The 23070-nt window shown below is 38.2% G+C and overlaps 1 protein-coding gene across 3 annotated transcripts in view; it reads left to right on the forward strand.

The window, feature by feature from the left end:
- LOC117324543 (meiosis regulator and mRNA stability factor 1-like) overlaps positions 1 to 23070 on the forward strand; it is a 54601-nt gene that overhangs the window by 13871 nt on the left and 17660 nt on the right. For all 3 annotated transcript variants that reach the window (XR_004532020.1, XM_033880458.1, XM_033880469.1), the window contains exons 7-14: positions 119 to 204; positions 5571 to 6730; positions 10008 to 10186; positions 11414 to 11494; positions 13722 to 13866; positions 15028 to 15203; positions 16118 to 16290; positions 18577 to 18794. Coding sequence is in view for 2 of the 3 variants with exons in the window: in XM_033880458.1 (XP_033736349.1) it covers positions 119 to 204; positions 5571 to 6730; positions 10008 to 10186; positions 11414 to 11494; positions 13722 to 13866; positions 15028 to 15203; positions 16118 to 16290; positions 18577 to 18794 (2218 nt within the window). In the remaining variant the exon portion in view is untranslated. The remainder of the gene's footprint in view (positions 1 to 118; positions 205 to 5570; positions 6731 to 10007; positions 10187 to 11413; positions 11495 to 13721; positions 13867 to 15027; positions 15204 to 16117; positions 16291 to 18576; positions 18795 to 23070) is intronic.

The following is a 23070-nucleotide window of genomic DNA, read 5'->3' on the forward strand; positions in this document are numbered from 1 at the left end:
TAAATGAGCCTGCACATGCATGTAGTGCTGTGTGTGGTGATCATGAGCCTTACCTGTAACACACCTTGTGTTAGTAGTCAGCATGGCTGGTCTGACCAGTTCACATTGTCCATTACAGGGCCAAGAAGAGGATGACCGGAGAGCAAGTGTTCAGCAATACAATACAAGCAGACTTTGCAGTGGCCCCTACAGATACAACTCAAGGTAAGTTATGGCTATGTTTTCTGTAAAGGTATATATAATCAGTGGCATACTTGTTAGTATTTCAGATTAATCATCATGGAATTGTGTTCATTAAACAGGGACATTTACATGATTATACAACCTTGTCTACTATGATTATGCCGTCTTAGACTATTGTGTATGAGTTACCTAACATATATTAAACTTCCTTTTTTCGGGTATAATTATATAATGAATGCACTTGCTATTGATTTAATTAAAAATCCAGCTTTTCATTTAGTACAGTAACTGGTAATCTGAATTTGGTACAAAATATATAACAACATCCTGAATGTGGCTCATAATGTGCATTCTGTCAGTATGCTTATTATGTATGAAATGGCTTTGTCTCAATTACTGCAATATGGTATATACATGTAGTTCATGTAGGTCGATCACACTATACAACAGCACTTGGTATTACTTAGTAAATAGGACATGCTGGAAAATATTTCACTTGACTCATACAGGTTGAGAACTCTCCCAGAAAGTTAAGACAGCCTTGATTTCGTACAAAAAAAGTCACATATTTTACATTTTTAGCCCACCATCATCAGATGGTGGGCTATTCAAATCGCCCTGCGTCCGTGGTCCGTGGTCCGTCCGTAAACAATTCTTGTTATCGCTAATCCTCAGAAAGTACTGAAGGGATCTTTCCCAAATTTCATATGTGGGTTCCCCTTGGTGCCTAGTTATGCATATTGCATTTTGAGACCAATCGGAAAACAACATGGCCGACAGGCAGCCATCTTGGATTTTGATAATTGAAGTTTGTTATCGCTATTTCTGAGAAATTACTGAAGGGATCTTTCTCAAATTTCATATGTAGGCTCCCCTTGGTGCCTAGTTATGTATATTGCATTTTGAGACCAATCGGAAAACAACATGGCCGACAGGCAGCCATCTTGGATTTTGATAATTGCAGTTTGTTATCGCTATTTCTGAGAAAGTATTGAAGGGATCTTTCTCAAATTTCATATGTAGGTTCCCCTCGGTGCATAGTTATGCATATTGCATTTTGAGACCAATCAGAAAACAACATGGCCGACAGGCAGCCATCTTGGATTTTGGCAATTGAAGTTTGTTATCGCTATTTCTCAGAAATTACTGAAGGGATCTTTCTCAAATTTCATATGTAGATTCCCCTTGGTGCTTAGTTATGCATATTGCATTTTGAGACCAATCGGAAAACAACATGGCCGACAGGCAGCCATCTTGGATTTTGACAATTGAAGTTTGTTATCGTTATTTCTGAGAAAGTACTGAAGGGATCTTTCTCAAATTTCATATGTAGGTTTCCCTTGGTGCTTAGTTATGTATATTGCATTTTGAGACCTATCGGAAAACAACATGGCCGACAGGCAGCCATCTTGGATTTTGACAATTGAAGTTTGTTATTGCTATTTCTCAGAAAGTACTGAAGGAATCTTTCTCAAATTTTCATATGTAGGTTCCCCTCGGTGCATAGTTATGCATATTGCATTTTGAGACTAATCGGAAAACAACATGGCCGACAGGCAGCCATCTTGGATTTTGACAATTGAAGTTTGTTATCGCTATTTCTCAGAAACTAATGAAGGGATCTTTCTGACATTTCATATGTAGGTTTCCCTCTGTGCCTAGTTATACATATTATATCTTGAGACCTATCAGAAAACAACATGGCCGACAGGCGGCCATCTTGGATTTTGACAATTGAAGTTATCGTTATTTCTCAGAAAGTGTTGAAGGGATCTTTCTCAAATTTCATATGTAGGTTCCCCTCAGTGCCTTGTTATGCATATTGCATTTTCAGACCAATCAGAAAACAACATGGCCGACAGACAGCCATTATCGCTAAATCTTAAATTTTATATATAAGTTCCCCTTGTTTGAATAGTACTAGAGGGCTGTTTCTGAATTTACACAGATTAGTAAGACTTAGAGGAAGAGAAAAGTAGAGAAAAGATCAATCTGACATGGAACCTATAAAGATCATTCAATGGTGGGCGCCAAGATCCCTCTTGGATCTCTTGTTCAAATCGCCTTGCGTCCGTGGTCCATCCATCCATCCGGCCGTCTGTCCCTCCGTCCGTCTGTAAACAATTCTTGTTATCACTATTTCCCAGAAAGTACTGAAGGGATCATTACAAAATTTCACATGCACCTTCCTCTTAGTCCCTAGTTGTGCATATTCTATTTTGGGAGCAATCGGAAAAGAACATGGCTGACAGGCGGCCATCTTGAATTTTGACATTTGAAGTTTGTTATTGCTAAATCTCATAAAGTACCAGAGGGATCTTTCTCAAATTGCACATGCATGTTTCTCTTGGTCCCTAGTTGTGCATATTTTATTTTGGGACCAATCGGAAAAGAACATGGTCAACAGGCGGCCATCTTGGATTTTGACATTTGAAGTTTGTCATCGCTCAATCTCAAAAAGTACTGAAGGGATTTTTCTGAAATTTCATATGTAGCTTCCCCTTGGTCCCTAGTTAGGCATATTGTATTTTGGGACCAGTCAGAAAACAACATGGCCGACAGGCAGCCATCTTGGATTTTGACAATTGAAGTTGGTAATCACTATTTCTCAGAAAGTACTGAAGGGATCTTTCTGAAATTTCATATGCAGCTTCCCCTTGGTCACTAGTTATGCATATTGGATTTTGGGACCAGTCGGAAAACAACATGGCCGACAGGCAGCCATCTTGGATTTTGACAATTGAAGTTGGTAATCACTATTTCTCAGAAAGTGCTAAAAGGATCTTTCTGAAATTTCATATGCAGCTTCCCCTTGGTCACTAGCTATGCATATTGCATTTTAGGACCAGTCAGAAAACAACATGGCCGACAGGCAGCCATCTTGTATTTTGATAATTGAAGTTTGTTATAGCTATTTCTCGGATAGTACTGAAGGGATCTTTCTGAAATTTCATATGCAGCTTCCCCTTGGTCACTAGTTATGCATATTGGATTTTGGGACCAGTCGGAAAACAACATGGCCGACAGGCAGCCATATTGGATTTTGACAATTGAAGTTTCTAATCGCTGCCTTTTTCTCAGAAAGTACTGAAGGGATCTTTCTAAAATTTAATATTTAGGTTCCCCTTTGTCCCTTGTTATGTATATTGCATTTTGGAACCAATCTGAAAACAACATGGCCAACAGGCAGCCATCTTGGATTTTGACAATTGAAGTTTGTTACTGCTATTTTACAGAAGGTACTGAAGGGATCTTTCTTCAATTTCATGTGTAGGTGGCCTTGGTCCTCATATTGCATTTTGGGACCAATCTGAAAACAACATGGCCGACAGACAGCCATTATCGCTAAATCTCATATTTCATATAGACGTTCCCCTTGTTTGAAATGTACTGGTGGGATGTTTCTCAATTTACACAGATTATTTTAAGAAAGGGAAAAATAGAGAGAAGATCAATCTGACATGGAACCTATAAAGATCATTCAATGGTGGGCACCAAGATCCCTCTGGGATCTTTTGTAGTTTTCCCTATATAAAACAACAAAATTTTGCAGCCAATATATAGATTGACCTTTATATCTGTGGTCCTTCCTCCATCAATTGTGTCCGTTCAATTTTGGGTCTGACGGGGAAAACAAAATGGCCGACAGGCATCTATCTTGGATTTTGACAGTTGAAGTTTGTCATAACTATTTCTTAAAAAGTACTGGATGGATATTTCTCAAACGTCTAATGTTGAATCCCCTTGGTCCCTAGTTGTGCCCATTCAATGTTGAATCTGATCAAAAGAACAAAATCGTCAACAGGCAGCAATCTTGGATTTTGACAGTTGAAGTTCAGTGTCATATCACTATTTCTTGAAAAGTACGAGTACTGGAGGGCTATTTGTCAAGCTTGATGTAGGTTTCCCTTGGTCCCTATTTGTGCCCATTTCACTGTGAGTCTGATTGGATAATAAAATGTCTGACAGGCAGCCATCTCGATTTTGATGGTATAAGATTGTCATCTCTATTTTTCAGACAGCTATTCTTAAATCTGTCTAAGATTGCATATGAAGGTTTTCCTTGTTATCATATTATTAAGAAATAAGGAGGAAAGATGTGATAAGTAGAGCAACAATCAGTATAACATAGAACAAATAAAGATCAGTCAATGGTGGGCACCAAGATCCCTCTGGTTGCAAAAAGTTACTTCCCTTTGTTTATTTCTTAACCAGTATTTGAATTTTTTCCAGAGATCTCCTCCTACATCTTCTGACTGATCTCTTTAAAACTTGGTAGGCTTTATAATTATAATGTGATTGTTTTTCCCTGAAGGTCATTCAAATTGACCATTTTTGCTGTTTTTCCCTGAAGGTCATTCAAATTGACTATTTTTGCAAAAGTTGATGCCCTATGTTTTATTTTTTTCAGTTTGCAAAACTTCTTGCTATTTGTTTATTTCAGTATTTGAATTATGAAACTTTGTAGGTTTTATAATCATGAATCTATTGATATGTAGCTGCAAACAATAGTTCAATAATTAAACAAGTCCCCTGACCTTTAGTCAATGCTATTAGGTCAAATTTGGTCTGGTAAGTACATAATGTAGGTTCTATGACATTATGAGTTTAAATGGCTGCAACCAAGAGACAAGGTTATTGGATTGTAGGTCAAGGTTGTATTTTGTATTTCTTTATGCGTAATATTTTTTTATAATATTTGTCAGTGTAAAGCACTGTTTAACACAAGCAAGAAGTTATCAGATCATTATCACTGTCAAAAGTCATGAAGTAAAATTAAGTCAAATTTTGTACTTCTTATTATAAAGACTTCTTAAAATACATAGGATCTATGATATTTCTTCACAAAAACAGGATCCGTTTTTATTGATTATATACCATGATCTTTATCATAGTCCGTGGTCAAGGACCATACTATATTTGACAATTTTGTTGTTAACAAAGCTCACTCTCTGTCATATATGCCTATATGATTTTCCTTCTGAATATATTTGTCACTAACGTCACGTAAAAAAATACCTGTTTATAAGATATGAACTACCTTTTGTAATACACTTGTTGTATATGAAAGTAAAGGAGTTATCACAATATCTGAAACACCTTTGTATCTTTCATTCAGGAATTATATAACACTGTATCAGATTTATTTGTTAGTTGAATATTTCAGCAGAACATTTCAGCCTTGCCTGTGACAATGTTGAGAAACGAGACTATGGTGTTATCTTTCTGATGGCAACATTGACGTTGTCAACCATTTCACTATTTAAGTTTTGTGTTTAGATCAGTTTCTCAAAACGTTTACATCCAACTTTAAAATGGTATTGTTGTTTCAATATATCAGAATAACATTAAAGTGTAATGATCATTGACAAATTATGTTACTATAGGCACCAGTAGCCCTATCGCTGACCCCGATCCCAAACCTAAAAGACGCCGATTTCGACGCTCCAAGTCCAGAGAGCAGCCTAAATTATCACCTTTTTGCCCCAAAGAACAATTGAAGAAAAAGGAGAAATCACCTAAAAGTCAACAGTCAACTCCTGAAAAGAAAGTTAAGGCTATAGAAATGGCGACTCAGTGCCCTGGTCAGCCCTGCCCCGAGTCACAGAGAGATGTACCAGCTGGGAAGGAGGAGAGTCAGGCTGATATAAAAACAGTAGTCGATAAATTTTCCAAGGACAACAAAAGTAGTCGGCAAGTATTATTACTACAGCAGCAGTTGTACCAGGAGGAACAAGAAGCTCCTCCTCAAGCTCAGCCCCTGTCACGCCCACAATCTCAACCCACACCAGAAAACAGGCATACACCTGATAACTCTGGCTTCAAAAAGAGTCAAGGTCATTATAGCATGTTTGGCCAGTCTTATGATGACCAACTCTATCAACAAGGATATGGTTACTACAGTCATAATACCTGGGGCCAGAACCATTACCAAACCTATTCAAGTTACTACGGAAATAACTATGGTAACACTGTGGGATACCATGGTAACAATTACCAACCTAACACCTGCATGGATTCTCAGTTATACTATGGTTATAGCAATAATTCCTTTGAAAAAGACGGAGGATTTCGACCTGCCAATCCAGACTTGAATCGTAGCTTCTGCAGTTCTGACTTGGCTCGAAGAACCAGGTTTTATCCTCCAAACAACACAGGATATAGACAGCACAACTACAATTCTCACAAAGCTCTGGACTATTTACCCTCCTCCCCAACACAACATTCAATTCAACGGCATAGTCCCTACAATAGCCATGCTCCAGACCGCCAGAGTCCAAATTACCACATGTTGGACCGACCATATCAGAACACTTACAAATCCACCAGTCACCTGGCGGAGAGAAGCTCACCATACGCAAATGCTTTCCAGCCAATACGGAGTGACAGTCCAAGTACAACTGGCAGCTCTCCGTGTGAGCAGGATACACCAGACTGGGACAGTGTGGTGGGCCCAGTGGAGCTTCTCATTTCTAACCTCGACTACAACATCAGTGCTAAGGAATGGAGGAAGATTCTCTTTACCACCTTCCATCCTCATGTCAGGGTAAGTGACTTCCATCCTCATGTCAGGGTAAGTGACGTACCATATATAGCACCTTCCATCCTCATGTCAGGGTAAGTGACGTACAATATATACCACCTTCCATCCTCATGTCAGGGTAAGTGACGTACCATATATAGCACCTTCCATCCTCATGTCAGGGTAAGTGACGTACCATATATAGCACCTTCCATCCTCATGTCAGGGTAAGTGACGTACCATATATAGCACCTTCCATCCTCATGTCAGTGTAAGTGACTTACCATATATACCACCTTCCATCCTCATGTCAGGGTAAGTGACGTACAATATATACCACCTTCCATCCTCATGTCAGGGTAAGTGACGTACCATATATACCACCTTCCATCCTCATGTCAGGGTAAGTGACTTCCATCCTCATGTCAGGGTAAGTGACGTACCATATATAGCACCTTCCATCCTCATGTCAGTGTAAGTGACGTACAATATATACCACCTTCCATCCTCATGTCAGGGTAAGTGACGTACAATATATACCACCTTCCATCCTCATGTCAGTGTAAGTGACGTACAATATATACCACCTTCCATCCTCATGTCAGTGTAAGTGACGTACAATATATACCACCTTCCATCCTCATGTCAGGGTAAGTGACTTACAATATACACCACCTTCCATCCTCATGTCAGGGTAAGTGACTTACAATATACACCACCTTCCATCCTCATGTCAGGGTAAGTGACGTACAATATACAGCACTTCCATCCTCATGTCAGTGTAAGTGACGTACAATATACACCACCTTCCATCCTCATGTCAGGGTAAGTGACTTCCATCCTCATGTCAGGGTAAGTGACGTACAATATATAGCACCTTCCATTCTCATGTCAGGGTAAGTGACGTACAATATACACCACCTTCCATCCTCATGTCAGGGTAAGTGACTTACAATATATACCACCTTCCATCCTCATGTCAGGGTAAGTGACTTCCATCCTCATGTCAGGGTAAGTGACGTACAATATATAGCACCTTCCATCCTCATGTCAGGGTAAGTGACGTACAATATACACCACCTTCCATCCTCATGTCAGGGTAAGTGACTTCCATCCTCATGTCAGGGTAAGTGACGTACAATATATAGCACCTTCCATCCTCATGTCAGGGTAAGTGACGTACAATATACACCACCTTCCATCCTCATGTCAGGGTAAGTGACTTCCATCCTCATGTCAGGGTAAGTGACGTACAATATATAGCACCTTCCATCCTCATGTCAGTGTAAGTGACGTACAATATATAGCACCTTCCATCCTCATGTCAGGGTAAGTGACGTACAATATATACCACCTTCCATCCTCATGTCAGGGTAAGTGACGTACAATATATACCACCTTCCATCCTCATGTCAGGGTAAGTGACGTACAATATATACCACCTTCCATCCTCATGTCAGGGTAAGTGACGTACAATATATACCACCTTCCATCCTCATGTCAGGGTAAGTGACGTACCATATATAGCACCTTCCATCCTCATGTCAGGGTAAGTGACTTCCATCCTCATGTCAGGGTAAGTGACTTACAATATATAGCCTGTTTCTATGTACTCAGATCAGAATATAAGGAATTCCTTCAATATATGGTGAATATTAGTGTTAACTTTGCAATTTTTAGGTCACCCTAGACACAGTCTTTTGTCCGTTGTTGTCCATTGTCCATTCATAAACAATTTACATTTTCAACTTGATCCCATTAACCAAATAACCTAAAGAGATCTGATATTGGGCATATCACATGCAGGGGTGAAGGTTCAAATGAATGACCTTGACCTTCATTCAAGGAGGTCACAAGTCAAGTATGTTAAACATTTAAAAACAATTTCATCTCTTTAAGCAAGAGGACCAGACATCTGATATTAGCTATAGGCATATAGCATGCTGGGGTGAAGAGCTATCAAGACGATCGTTCAAATGAATAACTTTGACTTTCATTTAAGGTCATAGGGGTCAAATAAGGTAAAATTTTTAAACACTTTCCTCTTAGTTAGCAAGAGGTCACAGGGGTCAAGGTCACAGGGGTTAAGGTTTGTTAAAGTCTTTGAATGACATTTCTCACTAAGCAAGAGGCCCAGAGACCTGTTATGGGGCCTTGGAAACAAGTACAAATATACCCTCTATATTTTCCTACATTTGTGAACTCTTGTTTATTGTCCAGGATGAAATCTTTTAATGTTGAATCTTTTCATTATGCTCAAATATTAGTTACTCTTGTTTGCCAATATAACCAATCCCTGCTCAAAATTCAATGGCAAAAACTGATTACCAAGGCCACCAGCCTCAAATATGCTGAAATTTTTTAAAAATCTTCTTCTTGCATGACAACCACCACATACTTAGAAAACCTGATAGCATGTTCGGGTGAACGACATTAACTCAAATTCAAGGTCAGGGGAATCAAATCTGCCAAAATATATTAGACACGAGAGACTGTTAAGGGCCATAGGCCTCTTGTAATGAAATATGAAAGTTTTTTTATTATTATTATTATTTGAATCTGTGATATCATAGTTTGATTTGTGTTATTTGCAGATTTATAATCCATCTGCTATTATATAATAGTTTGCTAGAAATGAAGAGAAAATTTCCCATTTCACAGTATAGCATGCAATATATAACAAGTAAATGTGACTTTCTAAGGAAATTAAAATAATAACCCATGAATCCATTAGATAATACCATATAGTGATTACAGGTAGTTATGTCCATGAAAGATATATAGATATATACACATTTCTTGGTTCATCAGTTAAAGGGATGAAGTGTTCATTGTGGTCAGAGTTTAAAGCGCTGCCTGTCACTGAGGGTAGTTTGAAAATGGGATCCATTTCAAATTTCAATGCTTCAAAAGGATATAGATCTAGAGACAGCTTAAATACAAACTCTGAGGATCATTATCTTATGACACTTTGTTAGTGCTATGTTTCAAAAGTTAAAGATATCTTTCTCTAATTAGGTTTTTATTGTGACTATTGTGCATAATTTATTCAATTTGTTCTTTGGAACTGATCAGAGGTATAAGATGACTGACAGGCCGGGTGGCCATGTTGAATTTTGAAAGTTCAAGTAATGGTAAGAATTATTTGCAAGAAAATGAGGAATTTTTCCTATAAAAAGACCGGATTGACTGGTCTGCATGGGCACATGACATTTGACAGAATATTTATTTAGTAAGTTCTCACACAAGTACACGTATTCATCATATCACATTTACAAGATATATATTTTCTATGATGTAGGTGCTGAATGTCCATGTGAAGGCCCAGCCTGATAATACAAGTATAGGTATGGTGAAAGTCCCCAGCAAGGAGGAGGCCCGCTTCGCAATCTCACAGTTTCATCGCAAGAAGATTGGCTATAAACGTATACATGTAACATTAAAGAATGACGAGGGACTACATCCAGCCAACACCACTAGGTAAAAACTGGCTACTAGGGTTGGTTATATTTCACTAACATCTTTCTTGTATTCACTGCTATCAATATCAGAACACCATGTGGGTCATCAGTTATAGGTAATTTCAGTGTACCTAAAATGGCAATGCCTATTATTGACATGCCTATATATAGTACCTGACATTGTGCTATTATAATAGCATTTTTCTGTCATTATGCCATGGTTTAATGTCAGTTATCCATCCGTCTGACATCATCTTTTCTTTTTTTTTAAAAACTTCTCAATAACCAAGAGATCCAGGGTCAATATATTGAGCAAATAGCATGTTAAGATGAAGAGCTTCCAAGTTAGTTTAAATGACATCCCTTAACGACTTTCAAGGTAATGGGTCAAATGAAATGCTAATATTTTTAACCGACTTCTTCTCATTGGTCAAGAAACTAAGTGTCATACTATATTAGGCCAGTAACATTGTGATATGAAGGGCTACCATGTTTGTTTGAATTACATATTGGCCTATATTTTCAAGACAGCAGCTACTAGGTGTCAAATCTATTACAATCTTTAGCTACTTTATGAGAATTAATCAAGACGCATAGCTATTGGGCCAGTAGCATTGTGGGTTTAAGGACATCTGACCTAGATCAGCTCTAAAGATGCATTAGTTTTATGTTATTTAAGCTCGCCTGGCCTGAAGAGTCAAGTGAGCTAATGCTGTAGTGCTTTATAATCTGTCAATTAACTTTCTTTTTTAAATGACTCCTAACTAAAAGGCCTAGAATCAAGGTGTTGACTTCTTAAAACATTCATATGACTTCTTTTGATGAACGGAAAGGCCAAGGATCAAGATATATAGCTAATAGGTTCCTGGGATGAAGTCCAACAATTGCAAAAAAATGACCTTGACATATTCAAGGTCACAAGGGTCCGAGTGATTAAAACTCTCAAACGACTTCTTCTGATTAACTAAAAGGTGCAAAATCAAGATATATGGCTGGTAGGTTCCAGGGATAGACACCTGAAAAAGAAATAACATTGAACCATGTTCCAGGGCTAAATTTGTTGAAACTGTTCAAAACACTTTTCACAAACTGAAAGGCCTAAAATCAAGTAATTTGATTAACTGGAAGGTAGAGAATCATCAGAGAAGTGCATGCATGAATACCAGTTGAGTGATGCAGGCATATTTTGCCTCTTGTAATTACTATTTACATGTACAGTTTACACATTAATCTGTTGTATGGACAGGGCTGAGGCAGTGACCTTACTACTGGAGGCCAAGGACAACACTCTACCATTGTTCAAGTTTATAGAACTCTTTGACAAGAGGTGAGTAGATAATCATGTGGTCTAATTATGATTTTAATCCTTGTGCATTGTATAGGGCTAACTAAATGTCTATTGAGGATTCTTATTTTAGTTCAATTCACTTTATGCTCAGACCTTATATAAAAAGGTCAAAGAAAGAGTCTGATGATAAAATGTTATTCATGTCCATAACCTCAGCGATTTCCCCCCCCCCATTAAACCTCATTGTATATGCTAGTTAGCGGTTACACACGTTATTATGTCTCCTGTTTGTATTAGTACCGGTGTAGTGGTAATGTAAAATGAAGTCTATGGTGAAGTGAACAACAACAACGCCCTTTGCCATTAACTTCGGAACCGTTGAAGATATGTTGATAGGAGAATACCTGAATCACCTAAAGCCGACGTACAGTGTATTGCCGTTAGGTCAATTTGACCTTGACCTCAAGGTCAAAGAAGTATGAATTGTACAGTAATTTCTTGTTTGGCCCATAACTTCGTGATGTAATTATATATATGAGCATCACCTAAAGCAGATATTGATGGATTGAGTTAAGTCGCTGTGATCATGACCTCAAGGTCAAACAAGTGCAATTTTTTTCAGCAATTATTTGTCCATGCCAAACTTTCTATGCTTTTAGAGATAGGTTGATGAAACTTGTAGCATAAGTTGCATCCTCTTAAGATGATGTGCAGTGTGCAAGGTCAAAGGTCACATAAGTTAATTTTGCTAATGATTTTTCAGAGAAGTTTTTAGCCTTTCATGGATATTGATATTGATATGGGTTGTGACATTGACCTCAAGGTCAAGTAAGTGTAAATTTTGTGCAGCCCATAACTTCTAAACTTTTGAAGATATCTTGACAAAACTTGCAGTATACTTGCATTACCTGTAGCCGATGTGCAATGGTACAGTCACTTTTACCTTAATCGGGGTCAAAATACATATTTTTCTAATAATTTCTTATCCAGCAATAACATTTAAACAATTAAAAATATTCTGATGAAAGTTACTGTATACCTTTATCACGCCATTTGCAGAGTGCACTGTGACCTTGATCTACAGGTCAAAGATCAATTGAGTGCAAAAAAACAATGCAATGCCTAGTAAGGGAGAAGGGGAAACAAGTTTTTGTTCACAAAATCAATCTTTAGTTTTATGCCTGTATTGCCAAGTTCTAAGGTCACGATCACCATTTGGGGTCAGTTATAGTATTCATTTTTGAATTAATGACTTTTTTCTGAAACTTATAAGTTATGTATGAATATGACAAATAGAAATTGTGTCACAACAACTATCAAATGTGGCTGAATCGTTTCATGTTATCAAATCATTTGGCAAATATTTTATTTCACTGGAGAAGCTTAAGTTTGGAAGTAACATTGAAAAATAGTGTTCTTAGATCTAAATAAGGTCATTGACTCTTGGGTAAATGCTAAAAAGACAAGGTCATGGAATCAGGTCAAAGTTCATTGTGATGTTTTTCTGGCAGTATTGTTGTCACAGTGATTGTTCAAAATTGATGTGATGATTAAAAATTTAAAGTGTTTAGTGATAAAGAATGGCTGTCATCATTCCATCATAATGAGTTGACAGTGGGGTATGGGGTACAGTGATAAAGAATGGCTGTTGTCATTCCATCATAATGAGTTCACAGTGGGGTATGGGCTACAGTGATAAAGAATGGCTGTTATCATTCCATCATAATGAGTTCACAGTGGGGTATGGGCTACAGTGATGAAGAATGGCTGTTATCATTCCATCATAATGAGTCCACAGTGGGGTATGGGGTACAGTGATAAAGAATGGCTGTTATCATTCCATCATAATGAGTTCACAATGGGATATGGGCTACAGTGATAAAGAATGGCTGTTATCATTCCATCATAATGAGTTGACAGTGCGGTATGGGGTCCAGCCCTTAGATACATACATATATATACGTAATGTATACATTAAGACTTCTTGCTCTACAGACTTCATCTATAGTCAATTTGTCCTGAAACACTTTTGTAGCTTCTAATATAGAACTTCTGTGTCAATTCGTAATAAACACAACCCTTGTTTTTCAGTAAGAAATAAAGCATTTCCCACATTGGGGTTAATGGGGGATAGATTAGATATCAAACAATAGAATATAAATGTGGATTTGGATTAACTGAGGTACTACCTTCAGACTTTAGTTGTGTTTAAAGTGTATCTTAATTTATACAGCATGATATCTACTGTAAAATTCATGTTTATTAGATATCACCGATCTATCAGTGTGTCTGAACTGTATAAGATGAGGGATGTGATTGACATTCGGGAGCAGGGAGGGGCGGGAAGGATGGTTTACTTAGCTTCACGGCCTCAGCAAGACACGCCGACCTCAGAGATAGCTGATGGAGAGGTAGGTACAAAAGGTTACAGCTGAGAAAGTGGTAGGTTAACGATCTGTATATATGTTTCATATATTGTAAATAAGACATGACAATCGTCTAAATATGTAGCCTTGGTTAAACAAAAGATATTACTGTTAATATTACGGGGTATTACAAGCTAACCGCTACATAATTGATGATATCAATTTTTGTATCTGGTAAAGGTAAGATATTTCAGAGTGTATTTAAATGTGTCAGTAATACATACCGGGGTATGTACATGAGGGAAAACGCAATGAACAGACGAGGATCAGACTTGGGACTTCCAGGTGGACACTCTAACCACTTTAGCTCCCTAGCCATCAGAGTTCAGTTCAGCCCCCTTCTGTAATACTTCATTTAAATAAACAGAAATAACATCACATAATTACAAGAGGCCCAATAGGTCTCTCTTCTGCTGCTAATGCACTTTCCATTTCAGGATGTAGTAAGACTTGTTTGAGATAAAAAGATTCAATTTAATATTATTTGTTCACCATCAGACATGCGATGTACAATATAAAAATGAACAAAATTAATGTTGTTGAATTTCAAATTATGGTCCAAATTAGGAAAATCAAGAAATAATAAGGACATATAGCTCTTCTCAATATAGGTACAGACCCCAAAATTGTTCTCTCTGCTATAGTCAAGTATCTTGAAGATACATGATTATGTATAGTTTCGTAAGAAATTGTGGGACTTGATAGAAAATGACAAAATAATAGGCTGAAAACTACAGTATCCTTTTTAAGAGAGGCATGCATAATTATCAATCATCATAATATGTAAACACACTTTAGCCAGGAATCAGATTCTTGTATGTCTCGATCATTACAAATATAAAGGCAAGCAGGACACATTCAACATTCACTGCATTGCATACATATGTTTTTTGTTGATATACATTCTCACAGCTGAATAACTTAAAATTTCCTCAAAAAGTACTGATACCCTATATCTTTTTCATAGTAGCATGGTTAGGGATTCCTTAGTTGTAATGTTAAAATATTTCTGTTCAAAATGCTTGTTTACAGTGGTTTTTGAAAACTTATCAAGACAAAAACTCTGGACTGTAGGTCATCCCTTAAGTGATTTTTTTTTTAAAACATTGACAATTTCTTTTAAAAAAAAGAATTCTATTCTGACAGGTACAGGAGATTCTGGAACAGCCTGTATGTACAATCCATTGTCCAGAGGGTAGCACTATGTATGCAGAGGCCATCAACAGCTGTATGCTGCCTTATGTCAAAATGTCCATCAAGATGCTGGGTCCACAGGTCCACTCTCTCCTACAGACACATGATGGCCACATGCCACTAATGAGGTATATTTGGAGGTTTTTGAATTGTTTTACTGCCATCATCCATTCGTCATTTAGAGCCAAGTACATGTATCACTGATGCTCAGCATCCTAAGGTAATAAGTACATTTACATGCTGATAAATATCCATATAAGCCTACATTATTATACAGGTAGCTACTGTATATAGCCTTAAATGTTTTCTAGCCGACTATCATCAGATGGTGTCCTATTCAAAATATTTTTCATCCGTCTGTCAGCAAAAAATCCAAGATGGATTCCTATTAGCCGTTTTGTACACTCTTGATATTCCGATTTTGATTCATGAAGCTTGTCATCACTATTTCTTGAGATCCACCGGAAGAATTTTTCCCAAACTTCATAAAAGTTTATGTTTAAGTTCCCCAAGGCTCCTTGTTGTGCCCATTGAATTTTGAGTCTGATCCTGTAAGCAAAATGGTGGACTGGCCTACATGTAGTTGTCCCATGAATTTTGACAAATGAAGTTTGTTATCATTTTTTCTTGAGAAGGATTTTTCTTCCGGTATTTCTCAAGAAAAAGTGAGTTTCGATTCCTCGATAGAAGATGAAAAGGTATGGCGTCACTTGCCCAATCATATGGGTTTTCTTGGGGTTTTCTTGGGGTTCTTGGGTAACAAACTTCATCAATCAAAATCCAAGACAGATTCCTATTACCGATTTTGTTTCCAGGATCAGACTCAAAATTGAATGGGCACAACTAGCTATAGGGACGAAGGGAAAAGATTGAGAAATTATCATGTATATTTACTGGATGCCAATGTAGAGAAATTATCATGTATACTTACTGGATGCCAAATGAAGAAACTTAAAAAAAAAAAAAATTAAATTGTGTATGTTGCATCATTGCTAAATTGTGAGATAACATTATGGAAAACTTTTTCATATTACCTGGCCAGCTTTCCAATGTGTTACATTGCCGAGTTCTCCAGCTTACCGATTTCCCTGCAGTCTCAGGGGGGCGTACCACTGGAGCACCTAATTAGCTGTGTCCCTGGCATTCAGATACAAGTGTCTGCCTCGGGAGTGAAGAAAGTCCAGTGGGCTGAGAATCAGACATCTATGTCAGTAGGTAAGTGTAACTTTGAATCAGTCCACACTGACCTAAGCTCAAGATGACAGGTAAATGCACCCTGTTCCACTTCAATTTCAGCTCACCTGCATAAAGAGCAGGTGAGCTAATGCCTTGGTGCTGCTTCCGTCGTCCTCTCAACTTTTTCTCAATGACCAAATAGGCACAGGGACTCGATATTGGGTCTGAAGCATGCTGAGGTGAAGGGCTACCAAGTTTGTTCAAATCAATGACCTTGACCATTATTTAATTCTGAAAGAGTTGAATTGGCCAAAATATTTAAAAGACACCATTTCAAATAACTGTGAGACCCTTAGATCTTATATCTTGGTCCCTGTTTAGCTTGTTCCCATTCAGTTTTGGGGCTGTTTGGGAAAACAAACAGGCTGGCAGCAGGACGTCATCCTAGATTTTTGACAGTTGAAATTTGTTATCAATATTTCTCAGAAAGTTCTTTTTAGAATTTTCTTGGACTTCATATTAGGAAGTTTCCCTTCTTATCAAGTCATAAAGAGGAAGAGGGGAAAGAAGAGAAACGTGGAGAAAACCTTTCATAGGACCAATAAATTAAAGATTATTCAATGGTGGGCACCAAGATCCCTCTGAAATCTTTTGTACAAGTATACATTGTCACTTAAACCTCATATCCTCAGTAAATGATCATGTGGATATGTTACACCTCCTCCCCTCCAATATTACATCTCCTGTCTGACATCTAAACCACATATCCTCAGTAACTAATCATGTGGATATGTAACACCTCCTCCCCTCTCCTGTCTGACATCTAAACCACATATCCTCAGTAACTAATCATGTGGATATGTAACACCTCCTCCCCTCTAATATTACCTCTCCTGTCTGACATCTAAACCTCATATCCTCAGTAAATGATCATGTGGATATGTAACACCTCCTCCCCTCTCCTGTCTGACATCTAAACCTCATATCCTCAGTAAATGATCATGTGGATATGTTACACCTCCTCCCCTCCAATATTACATCTCCTGTCTGACATCTAAACCTCATATCCTCAGTAAATGATCATGTGGATATGTAACACCTCCTCCCCTCTCCTGTCTGACATCTAAACCTCATATCCTCAGTAACTAATCATGTGGATATGTAACACCTCCTCCCCTCTCCTGTCTGACATCTAAACCTCATATCCTCAGTAACTAATCATGTGGATATGTAACACCTCCTCCCCTCTCCTGTCTGACATCTAAACCTCATATCCTCAGTAAATGATCATGTGGATATGTAATACCTCCTCCCCTCTCCTGTCTGACATCTAAACCTCATATCCTCAGTAACTAATCATGTGGATATGTAACACCTCCTCCCCTCTCCTGTCTGACATCTAAACCTCATATCCTCAGTAACTAATCATGTGGATATGTAACACCTCCTCCCCTCTCCTGTCTGACATCTAAACCTCATATCCTCAGTAACTAATCATGTGGATATGTAACACCTCCTCCCCTCTCCTGTCTGACATCTAAACCTCATATCCTCAGTAAATGATCATGTGGATATGTAACACCTCCTCCCCTCTCCTGTCTGACATCTAAACCTCATATCCTCAGTAAATGATCATGTGGATATGTAACACCTCCTCCCCTCTCCTGTCTGACATCTAAACCTCATATCCTCAGTAACTAATCATGTGGATATGTAACACCTCCTCCCCTCTCCTGTCTGACATCTAAACCTCATATCCTCAGTAACTAATCATGTGGATATGTAACACCTCCTCCCCTCTCCTGTCTGACATCTAAACCACATATCCTCAGTAACTAATCATGTGGATATGTAACACCTCCTCCCCTCCAATATTACCTCTCCTGTCTGACATCTAAACCTCATATCCTCAGTAAATGATCATGTGGATATGTAACACCTCCTCCCCTCTCCTGTCTGACATCTAAACCTCATATCCTCAGTAACTAATCATGTGGATATGTAACACCTCCTCCCCTCTCCTGTCTGACATCTAAACCTCATATCCTCAGTAACTAATCATGTGGATATGTAACACCTCCTCCCCTCTCCTGTCTGACATCTAAACCTCATATCCTCAGTAACTAATCATGTGGATATGTTACACCTCCTCCCCTTTAATATCGCCTCTCTTGTCTGACACCTCAACCCACACCAGATAAGTGGTTCTGATGCATCCATCAAATAAAAACCCAATAGTACCAGTTCAGAAGGTAAAATATAATTGTATTTATTTTTGAGTGAAAGCCTGAATTACATGAAAGTTTACAATAACCTGTGTTCCAGATGCAGGGCGCCCCCTAGCTAGCCCTTTGTTGAATCAGCAGCTGAACCAGATATGTCGGGAGATGACTGACCTTCTGAAGCAGAGTCCACAGTGTCGCATGCCCATGAGCAAATTCATTCCTTCCTACCATCACTTTTTTGGGCGGCAGTGCCGCGTGGCAGACTATGGATACAGTCGGCTGAAAGACCTGTTTGAAGCCATTCCTCATATAGTGCAGGTATATTTTTATTTCACTTAATACTGAACATTGAACTCTTTGTTGTTTTTTTTTTTAATCTGAAATCTTAATCTGAAGGAACTTCAAGTGGCTGACCTTAACCTATACAGTAAATCTGGTGTTACATTGCTGGCTCTGGAACAGATATTAGGTATTTACATGTTACATTGCTGGCTCTGGTACATATATTAGGTATTTACATATTACATGGCTGGCTCTGGTACATATATTAGGTATTTACATATTACATGGCTGGCTCTGGTACATATATTAGGTATTTATACACAACACACCAAAACAGTATGAAAGTCAAAAATTTATTGAATGGAACCAAAAACTTGTTCAGGCTCATATTAAATATTATCTAAAGGTTTTGGCATTCTTAGGGGCTGCTCATTCTTACAACTAAATAACATCAACTAACAATATTACATAATAAATTTTTACTCGCTACTCAAAAGATACACCTAAACAATTAAGATACTAATTATACTATAGGGGCATGCAACCCCCAAGCTAGAGCGATCATAGCTTAGCTAGCTATGACTAATAGAGAGGAGAGAAACCTAGCTTGAGCGACCTCAAGCCACAGAGTAAGCAGTTGGTAGCTAAAAAGCAGGCAGTTCTGCTAAGACTGTTTCAGATGGGGCGACCCCCGAGCTTGGGCGATCCCAAGCATATCATCTACATAAGAAATAAATACACAAAATATGATATAATGAATTGGGGGCAAGAAATTCCCCGAATTTAAAAGCGCTAATATCACGGCGTGATAAATTCATTACTGTAAGTGATATCCTCTAACTATTCCTTACTAAGAAGAGCAGCCCAAAATAAAAATAAAAATGTGACAGCTTGCATTGTAACAAAATAAAGCTTATAATTAACCAACACAGATGTACAAAAAGGTGCTGCGAGCCGGCTGCCCCAACCTGAATCAGGGAGGTAGGTTTATCCAATGCTCAGACCAGCTTGCCAGGTGTTGTCTCACCATGAGGCCTTACTTACCCCTAAACAAATGAGCCCGAAACAAGTAAAAAAAGACATGTAATAAATATAAATATTATAAGTAAACACATATAATAAAAACAACATATACACATGAAAAGTACAGGCAATCAAAACAAAACAACAGTATATAAATATTAAAAGGTAATTATAATATAATATAAACAATTATACACAAACCACAGTAAAGAAAACTGCAAATTATCAAAGGTGGAGGTGGGGCGGATGGTGGATGATGAATAAAACACTGCTGCTACAAATAATCACGCTGCTTGAAAAACAATGCAGGTGGCGCTATCCCCTGACGTATTTCCATTGGTCAAGAACATCACGTGATCAAAGGCGCGAGGTTAGAAATAGATATTTACTAACATGAAGACTGTGACGGGGTTTTTAAATGTTGTGTACAAACAACTATTTAGTAAACAAAATATCATTTTATACACAACACACCAAAACAGTATGAAAGTCAAAAATTTATTGAATGGAACCAAAAACTTGTTCAGGCTCATATTAAATATTATCTAAAGGTTTTGGCATTCTTAGGGGCTGCTCATTCTTACAACTAAATAACATCAACTAACAATATTACATAATAAATTTTTACTCGCTACTCAAAAGATACACCTAAACAATTAAGATACTAATTATACTATAGGGGCATGCAACCCCCAAGCTAGAGCGATCATAGCTTAGCTAGCTATGACTAATAGAGAGGAGAGAAACCTAGCTTGAGCGACCTCAAGCCACAGAGTAAGCAGTTGGTAGCTAAAAAGCAGGCAGTTCTGCTAAGACTGTTTCAGATGGGGCGACCCCCGAGCTTGGGCGATCCCAAGCATATCATCTACATAAGAAATAAATACACAAAATATGATATAATGAATTGGGGGCAAGAAATTCCCCGAATTTAAAAGCCAAATCGAAGAGGTTACAATAAAGTAACCGAATGAGAGCCCCCAAGAAAGAAATTATGTGCAAGAAGGATATGACAATGTAATATTTTTAAGAGTGTAGATAAAGTGAATCGATGATGAACTAGAAAATTATTGATTATAATCAGTACAACTAAGCACAAATTTGCCTATAGAAATTAATGCACCCTATTACATATATACACACATAATTATCATATGCTCTAAAATGAGACATTAAGAAGTTAAATGTGGTCAGTGGCACAGTAACTGGTATAAAGCTTGCAGATAAACCAAGTAATGACAAGAGTTCAAATGATTGAAAGGTTATATCACGTATGGAATAAAGCTGAAAAAGAGAGGAAAAACATACCTAATACTATAAAGTGAGATAGTATTTAAAGGAGCACTAGATTCTGCGTCTGTGAATGAGACAGATGCAAGAACTACATCCTTCTGATGGAGGTCTAATTAAGGAAACAGTGCCAATGATAAAGTGTTAAGGATGATAATTAGGTACTGGGAACGCACCCTGAAGATGTAAGAGGATAACAAGCTCCGCATGTCAACTATATCTACTAATAATAGACAAAGAAAGGGTTGCAGATGTCCTAAGAAAGTCAACAAACTGGTTGCCAAGACTAAGGAACTTACATACACAGAACAGGTAGTTATAATGAACCTACCAACACTCAAACTGATTACGATGCATAAAAGGAGATACGATTAAAGTTATAAGTACTTAATGCAATAAGGATACTGAATGTAGTACAGGGCTTATACAGCTAACTTAAATAAACAAGATGTGAGTATTCCGAGAAACACCCAGAGAAGAGACTTGACTCTGTCGGACTCCAGAGAAGCAGCTTGACTCCAGGTATTTCACAGTGAAGAAAGAAATTGAGTACTCAAAACTAAAGAAGGGGCTTGACTCTACTGAACAGCAGAAATACAATAAGGATACTGAATGGTGTACAGGGCTTAAACAGCTAACTTAAATTAACAAGACTTGAGTATTTGGAGAAACACCCAGAGAAGAAACTTGGCTCTGATGAACTCCAGAGAAGCAACTTGACTCCAGGTATTTCACGGTGAAGAAAGAAAATGGAGTACTCGAAACTTATAGAAGGAGCTTGACTCTACTGAACCGCAGAGAAGCAACTTGACTCTAAAATGCCTGACTTAGAGAAGAAGCTTGACTCTACTTGACAGCAGAGAAGCAACTTGACTCTAAAATGCTTGACTTAGAGAAGAAGCTTGACTCTACTTGACAGCAGAGAAGCAACTTGACTCTAAAATGCCTGACTTAGAGAAGAAGCTTGACTCTACTTGACAGCAGAGAAGCAACTTGACTCTAAATCATTCATACTGAAAGGTCCTACTAGAGAAGAAGCTTGACCCTACTGAGCCATAGAGAAGCGACTTGACTCTAGTACCCCTGTAGTGACAAACTTGACTCCTATGTGCTACTGAGAATACCCTTGGCTCAGAGTCGCAGTGACTCATGAGAAGAGACTTGACTCGCAGACACAGCTGAGAAGACCCTTGACTCTTGAGTTGTGATTACTCATGAGAAGAGTTTTGACTCATGATTGGAGAAGCGATGACATGACTGCATAAACTAACGAATCAAAACACAGCGAAGTAGTAGCTGGTGGCATGACAAACTTGACTCCTAAGTGCTACTGAGAAGACCCTTGGCTCTGAGTCTCAGTGACTCGTGAGAAGAGACTTGACTCGCAGACACAGCTGAGAAGAGTTTTGACTCTGAGTGTGATTACTCATGAGAAGAGTTTTGACTCATGATTGGAGAAGCAAAGACCTGACTACGTAAGCTAACGAATCAAAACACAGCGAAGTAGTAGGTAGCTAGTGCGGGACACTCTTGACTAAGTGCTACTGAGAAGACTACATACTTTGAGTCGCAGTGACTCATGAGAAGAGACTTGACTCGCAGACACAGCTGAGAAAACCCTTGACTCTTGAGTTGTGATTACTCATGAGAAGAGTTTTGACTCATGATTGGAGAAGCGTTGACATGACTGCATAAACTAACGAATCAAAACACAGCGAAGTAGTAGCTGGTGGCATGACAAACTTGACTCCTAAGTGCTACTGAGACGACCCTTGGCTCTGAGTCTCAGTGACTCGTGAGAAGAGACTTGACTCGCAGACACAGCTGAGAAGAGTTTTGACTCTGAGTGTGATTACTCATGAGAAGAGTTTTGACTCATGATTGGAGAAGCAAGACCTGACTACGTAAGCTAACGAATCAAAACACAGCGAAGTAGTAGGTAGCTAGTGCGGGACACTCTTGACTAAGTGCTACTGAGAAGACTACATACTTTGAGTCGCAG

The sequence above is a fragment of the Pecten maximus genome, chromosome 1 (genome assembly GCF_902652985.1).
Source record: "Pecten maximus chromosome 1, xPecMax1.1, whole genome shotgun sequence".
NCBI classification, from domain to species: Eukaryota; Metazoa; Mollusca; class Bivalvia; order Pectinida; family Pectinidae; genus Pecten; species Pecten maximus.